The sequence below is a fragment of the Temnothorax longispinosus genome, chromosome 7 (genome assembly GCF_030848805.1).
Source record: "Temnothorax longispinosus isolate EJ_2023e chromosome 7, Tlon_JGU_v1, whole genome shotgun sequence".
Taxonomy (NCBI): domain Eukaryota; kingdom Metazoa; phylum Arthropoda; class Insecta; order Hymenoptera; family Formicidae; genus Temnothorax; species Temnothorax longispinosus.
Window position 1 is genome coordinate 15,497,413 of NC_092364.1, and position 9,765 is coordinate 15,507,177.

General features: G+C 38.2%; 1 protein-coding gene and 2 long non-coding RNA genes across 3 annotated transcripts; 2 read left to right on the top strand and 1 right to left on the bottom strand.

Annotated features, from left to right (window-relative positions):
- Positions 1 to 1,798: 1,798 nt before the first annotated feature.
- Positions 1,799 to 4,067, top strand: LOC139815904 (uncharacterized). Its single transcript, XR_011732860.1, has 2 exons — positions 1,799 to 2,319; positions 3,078 to 4,067. It is a non-coding gene; the product is annotated as an uncharacterized lncRNA (long non-coding RNA).
- LOC139815902 (G-protein coupled receptor Mth2-like) lies at positions 3,456 to 9,543 on the bottom strand. Its single transcript, XM_071783158.1, has 5 exons — positions 8,463 to 9,543; positions 7,968 to 8,049; positions 5,756 to 5,943; positions 5,435 to 5,609; positions 3,456 to 4,900 (listed from the first exon to the last, which is right to left on the bottom strand). Exons 1-5 carry the CDS (start codon positions 9,247 to 9,249, stop codon positions 4,705 to 4,707), a joined length of 1,428 nt encoding a protein of 475 aa, XP_071639259.1. The 5' UTR covers positions 9,250 to 9,543; the 3' UTR covers positions 3,456 to 4,704.
- On the top strand, positions 6,774 to 8,304 carry LOC139815903 (uncharacterized). Its single transcript, XR_011732859.1, has 2 exons — positions 6,774 to 7,607; positions 7,937 to 8,304. It is a non-coding gene; the product is annotated as an uncharacterized lncRNA (long non-coding RNA).
- Positions 9,544 to 9,765: the final 222 nt, after the last annotated feature.

A 9,765-nucleotide genomic window follows, 5' to 3' on the forward strand; every position in this document is an offset into this window, starting at 1 on the left:
GCGCGAAGACGCCGAAATTTTGACGCTGTTTTCTTTTTCATGAATTTTAATTGACGCCGGCGTCAATTGTGGTCATGCGACCTTCTTGCCGCTGAAAATGAGCGTCGAGCGTCAGCATGAAAAGGCACCTTTATTATTGGCTGGTATTCATAGGCCGGTATTCATAGTTATTTAAGACCGTCTTAAGTTCAATCTTAAGATGTCATGAACCAATCACAGAGCCGTATTAGCGTCTTAAGACATTACTTAAGACGATCTTGAAGACTATGAAACCGGCCATAGTCAAGATCGTCTTAAGTAATGTCTTAAGACGCTAATACGGCTCTGTGATTGGTTTATGACATCTAAAGATTGAACGGGGATGCTGGAGCCGTAGCCGAACTCGATCGGCGTCGGTAAAGAAGACCGGCGAACTATATCTGTCCTTGTATAGACAAAGATATAGACAAGGATAGCACGCTACATTGCACGCACACATACGCACGATGCACGTCGACATTATACTTTTATATTACGCTTCCAAATCTTGATTTGATGGATGGTTTATCGATGTTTTTCTTGTTGTGCAATTCGGGGGAACTTGTTTTCGCGTTCGTACCAATGGTATATCTCTTATATGAAATACATCTTGTGACGAGCTGACAGCTCGCCGCAACTCGAGACGCCATATTGGGATAAAAGTAGGATAAGGAAATCTGTACTTCCGTAATTTTTTCTCGTTTTCTATATAAAATCAGAGTTTCCCCGAATCATTAATGTATGTACTGCAATTCTGGAGAAGGATTTTTAATTCTGTCAAATTAATACGACGCTACGTGCCGACAAAAAAAGCCGGCAAAACAGACGGCTCCAGCATCCCCTTAAGGCTTAGGGCTTAAAACACCTATTGTAGATGGGCACTAAGGCTGAGTTTCCACTGAGCGGGTCACGCATCGCGTTATCCGTCGCGACCAATCAAAACATCTTATTTTATTACATTATTTGTAATGGGATGTTTAGATTGGTTAAGCCCCTTGCACAATGCCAGACAACAGGCAATAGAAACAGGAAATAACCAAAAAATTGTTAATTACAACCTAAAAAGTTTGAATGCTATGATTGATTGGCAACAGGCAATAGGCACAAAATTTCCAACGTGACGGAAACTCTGTGTCTATTGCCTGTGACATGCTGGGTCTACAATGCGAGTCGCACAGTCGTAAGTCGCAAGAATTGACCAATCACAGTCGATTATTCTCCTCAAATTCCATTGTGATTGGTCAATTCTTGCGACTCACGACTTTGCGGCTCGCATTGTAGACCTAGCATCACTGTTTATTCTGCATTTATACATGATTTCTGATTTCTATTCCCTGTTCCTATTGCCTGTTGCCTGGCATTGTGCAAGGGGCTTTAACGACAGATGACGCGACGCGTGACGCGCACAGTGGAAACTCAGCCTAACGTCAATAAGGGCTCATGCACAATGCTGACAGGTGGGCAATTAAGGAGCAATCGTTTTATGTTGGATATACTTGCAGAAATGTACTTTTCCAAGAAAATAAACAGTTCTTTGCTAAAATATCATACAAAATTAATTATACGAATAGAGCGATTGAAAATCCCAATAGAGCGAAGCGAGAAATAGTTATTCTACCGAAAATCAATAGGAAATGTTGACTAAACTCTTTGAGATATAGTTATGAACAATAGAGCTATTATAATACGTTTGAATATTTCCGCCAATGGCTGCCGAGCCATAGTGACAATAGGCGGCCGATAGTGACGGCGGCGGCGTTACTTGTGAAATGATTAATTTGTTAATTTTTCAATAAAAATGCAATAAATCATTAAAATTATGATGGTGCAATAAGGAGCAATGAAAGAGCAATCGTTCTATGCCGAATTTAGTTGCATAGAGTTATTATAAATGTGTTTTTCAATAAAAATTAGAAATTTTTCGTTTTTATTAAATATCTTAAAAAATAATAATTTTAAAAAGGGAGCAATTGTTGATTCTGAGGGAGCAATTAGGGAGCAATCGTTTGAGCTATAGTTCATTAAAATATATGAATTTGCAGCGCCAACTTATTTCCGGTCTTCCAAATCTTGATTTGGAGGGTTTATCGATGTTTTTCTTGTTGTGCAATTCGGGGGAACTTGTTTTCGCGTTCGTACCAATGGTATATCTCTTATATGAAATACATCTTGTGACGAGCTGACAGCTCGCCGCAACTCGAGACGCCATATTGGGATAAGAGCAGTAGGATAAGGAAATCTGTACTTCCGTAATTTTTTCTCGTTTTCTATATAAAATCGGAGTTTCCCCGAATCATTAATGTATGTACTGCAATTCTGGAGAAGGATTTTTAATTCTGTCAAATACCGAGTGCAAAGGGTCTAATTCGATTGATAATACTGCATATGTTAAGGCTCCTGGTCCCTGAGCCGAGAACTCTGCGTTGACGGTAGCGCCGTACCGTCGCGGCAGAAATAAGAACTTTCTCCTCTCACTCTCTCCAATGGAGAATTCTGTCTTGTGACATGTTGACAACCTTATTTTAAGTTGCGGTATATTTCTTTATTATTCGCTCTGTACTTGTGCTCTAACGTTTAACGTATTCGTGAAACTCGTAAAATTGACCGTATGGTAAGATTTGCAAGAAATATATATGCGAAAGGAACATTCACCACTCCTTTCGATAGTCGTCAAACGGCTTGTTTTCCGTATGTTTAGGCTTTGTTTTATGGCTGTTTATTTATTGTCGAGGGAAAAGGATAGTATCCGGTCAATTTTTGAAGTGTGCTGAAACGATCTGTCGTGATTTTTCATTGAAATGTCTTTTTATTTCGGAAAATACCGCAACTTAAAATTAGGTGTTTTCCTCGTCTCGATAGTAAGAATCCAATATGGCCGCGGTGACTACCCAGGAGCCTTAAAGTTAAACGTTTAACATTAAGACAGAAATATACTTTCTCTCCTTTAAAAAAAATTTTTTTTAAAATAAATTACATCAAACCTGTCATTAAGAAAGCTAAATGTTATAACATACAAATCATACTTTACTCTTCCGATACATGTCGAATGGGGCAAGCAGAACACCGACAAGGGCAACAATCCGAAGGGTTATTTGCCTAGTCATTACGAGAAGGTGCAAATGCTTCTGTCTGATCGTTTCCTCGGCTTCTCTATGGTACCCAGTCAAGGCTCGTGGAACTACAACTTCATGGGCGTGAGACACGACCCCAATATGAAGTACGAATTACAATTGGCGAACCCAAAGGAATTCTATCACGAGGTGCATAGGCCGTCCCATTTCCTCAACTTCTCAAGCTTGGAAGACGGCGATGGCGCTGGAGCTGATCGAGAAGATATGTTTGCATAAAATAAACTCTTTTATATAAGATTTCAACTGACAGTGGAAGGAGTGATTAAAAGGAGTACAGGACGTGTGCAAGTAGCGCGCGAGAGTACGTGTTATAGTGATTTTCATTTTTTATTTTCTAGTCTAATTATTGTATACGTAGACGATTACAAATACATACATGTAATAGTAATGAATATAGATTAGCCTTTATTACTTAACAATTATAAACTTCTGAACTCCATGCTCTTATTCTCCTTGTGTTGTAATTCTGTCCACTTGATTTTAAACATTTTGATTTTATAGGCGAGTATAAATGCAGATGCGACTTAAATATTAGACGAATGTTTGTGATGGCACTTGTACAGGAATATTCTGTGACCGTATAGAAGCTAAGTAAAGAGCTATATTCTATATGTAATAAATGAAATGCAGCTCCCAGAAAGCTCGGTAAATAAACTTCATAACAAATCAACAAAATCTTAAATTAAACGTGAAGATGCTTGATTTAAAGTCTATCTCAAGGATTTTCAAGGTACATATTGTAATACTATCACGTGTATATGATAAAATTTGACATAAGTCGGCATTTGCATCGCACATTTGTTGCGCGATAAAATATTACCTTAAAAATTATGTATCCATATAAATATGTGTGTTTTAGATATGTCAATTTTATACATATATACATTTTTTTCTTGATTTATTTAATAATATTAAACACTTATGTGTGCGATGGAAATGTAGGCCGAGTGTCAATGTAATGAAAATAAATGAAGAAAAAGAGAATGTAAGATAGTCTCTTTCATGCACGAGCAATAATGTACTAGAATAGAAGTTAAAATTAGTAAAATTATCTGTACCCTTTTTACCGAGACATTATGGTGTAATAATAACGTAATAACAATACAAAATTATGGTATACGGCAGTCAATGAACATGATATACACTATGTTTTTGTTACTTTAATGAGGACGATAATAGATGCAGAGCAATTAATTTCTATAAATTCTCTTTAGAGTGCAAAAGAAATAAAAAAAATCTTGTGAGTACATTTTAAAGGAATATAAAGAACGATGGAAACCACCAATCTTGGCGTTCCAAACAAAGAGATCGACGCGAGCAATGTAACATTAATTCTCGAGTAAAGTATTAAGTTACATCATCGCCTAATTCACTCTTCTAATATACACTATCACTCTATTCACTCTTCTCATATACACTATCAATATCTGACGCGCTCGAGTATTAGCCTTCTGGATGAGATTATCTCATCATAACATGGGCGAGAGCGTAACTGAGCTTTATGAAACCGCCGCCGCGCGTCGAGTTTCTGGTGATTACGATCTTGGCAACCGAATCAGCAACAGATTCGGCAACTGAATCGCTTTAGCAGCAGTCGCTTGACCTTTTCGTTCAATACAAATGTAATGAAGATGATGAGACCTTCCAGGACGTTTGTCAGATTGCGCAGATACCAAGCGTAGGCCGGCCATATTATTCCCATGAAGCACCATATGCCAATCAGGATGAACAACTTCCGACAGAGATTGAACCTGCGTGCGAATGCGTTTGTTTCTGTATCTTCTATAATTTAGAATTACTAAAACAAAGAACTTCGCGATAAACGAAAGCATTTGAAGCAACCGATGCTCACTGAAAATAGATATCTTCGAAAAATCGTAATCATCAAGTTTCGGGCTAAAAGACAGGGAGAAATTTGTCCAAGTTTTCTAAAAAAAATTTTGAAGAAACGTGATGTCCGTCTTTATGAAATAGGGGAACAACCACTTTTTGCTTTTTATTCGCACGATCGTTTGTCATTCTTTCGAGAATCGCAGATGCTCTCGAGGAATCTCGTACGCGCGCAATCCAAACGGCGACGATGTGTTTGTTGCTTCAAAAGATTTCGTAATTATGAAAGCAAATCCCCGTATGGGAAAGTTGCCGTCTAAAGATAATCATCACGTGGAGAACGAGGACTGATCGACATTATGCAAAGCCGTTCGGCAAACTGATACATCGGCGTATAATCATATATTAATATGATTATCAATAACGTATTAGTATAAAGATGCTTGTATACAAACCATTGCTTATTGTCAAACCATTGCTTATAATGGCATCCGCATACCGAGCTTCTCAAATAAGCAGTTGTGTCCTTAATTTTTCGTGCAGTAGAGATAAGCAGGCAAATGTTGCAGATAACGGTGACACTTATGAGTCCGATAAAATATATCACTGTCGCCGTCGTCGCCTTGTTCGCTGAAACAAAGAATTAAATTTCTGGCATTTTTATACGTCGTATTTTGCAAGCGCTTAATTTTCACAAGTCTCAAATCTGGTCTTGATAAAATGTATGGTTTTAATAGAACGTCACTGTCATAAGCTATTAGTAAACGTTCACTTACGATCGAAAAAACACTTCGTTTTACCAAACTCCGGTTGGATCAATTTGGGAACGAAATCCATGATGACACCAATAACGGTGAGAATGGAAGCGCTTCCCCACGCGTAAATCGAATACATAACGAATTTTTTTCTCTCTCGTGCTTCACGCATCTCTTGCTTCACGCTTCCTTGTAACGAACGGAATTCTCTGCAAAATGTGATTTACATGCCACATTGTTGCCAGCAACAAGTAGAACAGGTCAGCATGCAAATACAAATCAAAATAATTATCGCTTTTGGTCGCGCTTCTCGGAAATATAACCGATGCGTTGAATTTTGTTTAATACGTTTTATGTAAGCGGTGTGCGACTATGATACGTAATATTTGTGATACGTAATAATTGATAATTGAAAATTATTACTATTTCGAATTTAATTTCCTACATTTATTTAAGAAACGTATACAGAAAATTATTTAGAAACGTTTAAAGACTGACATGTGTGAAATATTAGATTGTTCTTGTAACTTACAAAAATGTTTTTCAACTCTATCAATCTTAATTAAATGGGTAGCTCTTCGGTAACGCAATTAAGTTTAAATGCTACAAATTTTGTATAAAAATAGAAAATGTAATCTCTTCAAAGATTTTTATATATAATAATTATAATTAATCGGGCCCGAGCCGCTCGACACTTTTGTAATTGATTACAAGAGATGGACGATGTGCGTACACAGCAGTCGTCACACCCTTGTAGTAGGGTGAAACGGGCTTGTCGACAGCGGGGTCAGTTCATCTCCTTTGCGGGAACAGTAAATATAGCGACACGACAATATCGCGTCATGAAATTTCATTGACGCGCGAGAGATAATAAATTACTTTATAGCATTCCACACGCGCATAATGAGAAAGAACAAAAGAACAAAACGCATCGCGTGTCGCAGGTCGCAAGCATGACCAGAAAAACGTACGATTTATATTGATAACGTTAAACGACTGTTAAATTGATCATCGCGACACGAATGATGATTTATATACTTGTATCGCAATCGTTTCTTAATGTCATTTTAGAAAATACGTTGAGACGGCTCCGTTAATGTAAACGAATCTTGGATTGATGACGTCAGAAGTGAGGAAATCATGAAAATATATCATGGAAATTCTTGCGATTTACACTAAAATAAAAATGCTTTTTAATAAAATACCATCTGTAAACGATAAAATAGATTTGTAAAATACACCGAAAATTCTCCTTTTACATGAGTAATCCACATTTGTCGAAGTGAATGTTGCCTAATCAAGAACGAAAAAAGCCGTTTGACAGCTGCCGAATTGAAATAATAAGTATTTGCTTGCACATATTAAATCACAATAAAGTGGATATCTTCGGTATATTTTAACACTATCACAATAATTTTAAATGTAAAAACACTGCACTAAAATGAAGAATAACGCTGTAAATCGCAAGGATAATTTTGCTTCTTGACGTGTCATTTTTCACGTCTTATAGTTTTTAGGGTCGCCACTGTCAACGCGGAGTTGGCTCGCGAGCCAGCAGGAGCCTTAATAAGTTATAATAAGTCATAAATGAGCGTGTTCGACGTATTCACGCAGCGTGCGATCAAAATTAACTTGGCTGTGTTTGCACCACATACGCGCACCGGTCACGTACCGAATCACGGTCTTACATATGTAAGACGTGTACCGATATATTAATTCGCGTCCTGTCGCTATCTTCCCCTATTGTTTGTCAATTATCAAATTTCTTTACTACACACGCCGGATCAAGTGGCGCTTGTGAAAATATTTGGCGAATCAATTAACTCATTTTGACCAAGAACTCGATCCAAAAACGTTTCATCTTTGATAAACCGTAAATAATAATGCTCGATCATAATTATAAATATATATAAAATATAAATAGTAATTATATATAAATATAAATAAAAGTAATTTATATATAAATTATATATAAAAGTGGGATGGTTTTTTTTAAGAATGATTATCTTCGAGATTCAGGTCTAAATCTTTTGCTCCATTTTGTTCAAGAAATATTACAAGATATCTTCAAAATCCAGATCAATGTTCATTTCTACCAACGCGGATTAACTTTAATCTCGGTTTAACTTAATTTTTATCTTTTTCTAATTGTTACAACAAGAAATATCACAAGATTGTCTTTAAAAGGTAATTTTATTGCAGATAAAATGTATGGAATATTTTGACAGCTTACCCGAATGCCCACCAAATGTCAAAGCACATCACGTTTAACCAGAAGAAGCTTGCCATAACCCAGAACCAAACGATGTAGAATGCTGAAACAGAATAAACAACTATTAATCACGCATTATGGTGCCGATAATAAAGCTTATGTTCGCCCGTGAAGAAACAAATTTACTGTCTTTCTGCATCAGGAATTTGTTTAGTCGAAAACGGTAAATCTTGACGATAATATACACTACATTGAATTAAACATTGCGATTTAAATATTGTGTCAGAATCACGTAAAATCTTCCGCAAGAAGAAAAGGAAAAAGATACTTATCCAAATAAAGTTCCAAGTTGAATGCATATCAAAATTTAAATTTTACCCGCTTTATATTTCATTGTTTTTTCCCCAAGGTTTTATTAAATTTTTACATTCAAATTATCGGGGGGAGAGAGAAATCATGTATTATATATGCTGTATTATATATTATATGTGTTCACTGTATTATTATATGCTGTACCCATTATTTTGCAAGAGGCGCCGGAGGCGGTTTCCCATATTGGTGTATCTGGTGTCAGTATTGTGTTGAACGCTTCCGCGATGAACAACGAGCCGACGTATCCACGCAGAGTGTAGCCGTGCATGTTCTGAAGCTCCGGTAGTGTGGAATACACCACGAATGTCGCCAGTAGAAACAGCATAGATATTATCTCACCCACATTATATATTTCCTGGAGGGCCGATTTTAGGGAATTAATGCAAACAGCTGTCTCGTACTTATCCCGTTGCGAGACGATGAGGCAGTATAAATTGGCATCGACAAAGTCTTTGATATGCGGTAGATACAGAGAGCCATTGAGGAGAAACATAAACGCGTCATCTGGTTCCTCGTCAGGTTTAAGCAAATAGTATCCAACTTTTTGGCACGGATCGTGGACGGTCAGCTGAAAGATTTGGTCCACCTTGCCGATCGGTCCTCTCTCAAGCGACTCGTTCGTCGCCTGCTTGTACACACCCGGAAAGGGATAACGCCCAACGTTCTCAGCAACGCATTGATCCTTGATCATGCGAACGCCGAGGGGGCAGCAGAGCGGAATGCAGGTACTGTTCTCGCACATCTCGTACGGAACGACGTTGGTCTTATTATCATCTTTATAGAACTTTCCAAGAAGCTCGAACGTTAAGTTGCTTCTGTCTTCGATCACGTCTTGCATCAGGTTTCCACGGGGTTCATGTTTTAACGGCTCGGAGGAGGAAACGATGAATAGAAGCGTGCAATAGCAAAGCGCGAGATTTCGTCGACGCATCGTCGACCTGTTGACTGCTGTTGACACGTCGAAATTCACTAAGAACCGTCTTGGTTTTCGCTCTTCGTGCTTTAGTCAGATGTCCAGCGACTGCAACGATATCGCAAACTACGGAAATGAGAAAAATACGCGTGACGATAACGAAAACTACAGAAACGAAAAGGATTGGGAACGGGCACGATGACCCCACTGGCCAATATGGCGGCCGTAAGCCGGCTCATATACACGCGAAACAGTGTGTTTGTGAGCACATGTATGTTCCACGTGTTATGCTAAGACTCCATAGACGCGGAAACGCCGTGCGGTAGAGTGCGTTGACCAATCAGAAGGCTGCCGCAAGTCGCCTGCGGCAAAATCAAAATTTGTGATTGGTCAACGCACTCTGCCGCATGGCGTTTCCGCGTCTATGGAGTCTTAGCATTACACGTGTATATGATCACGTGTTCCGGCCCATGGTGGAAGTATAGAAGGTGAGACATTCCGGAAGATGCGCAGTCGTCCGAAAGTGGTGGGGAG

Bases quoted from the DNA above. Each gene is read 5' to 3' on its own strand.
- LOC139815902 (XM_071783158.1), bottom strand. From the start codon at position 9,249: ATGCGTCGACGAAATCTCGCGCTTTGCTATTGCACGCTTCTATTCATC. The intron at 8,050-8,462 runs GTACAGCATATA...ATTCTGTTTCAG, and splicing joins CGCCTCTTGCAAAATAATGG to CATTCTACATCGTTTGGTTC. The intron at 5,610-5,755 runs GTAAGTGAACGT...TCTTTGTTTCAG, and splicing joins AACGAAGTGTTTTTTCGATC to CGAACAAGGCGACGACGGCG.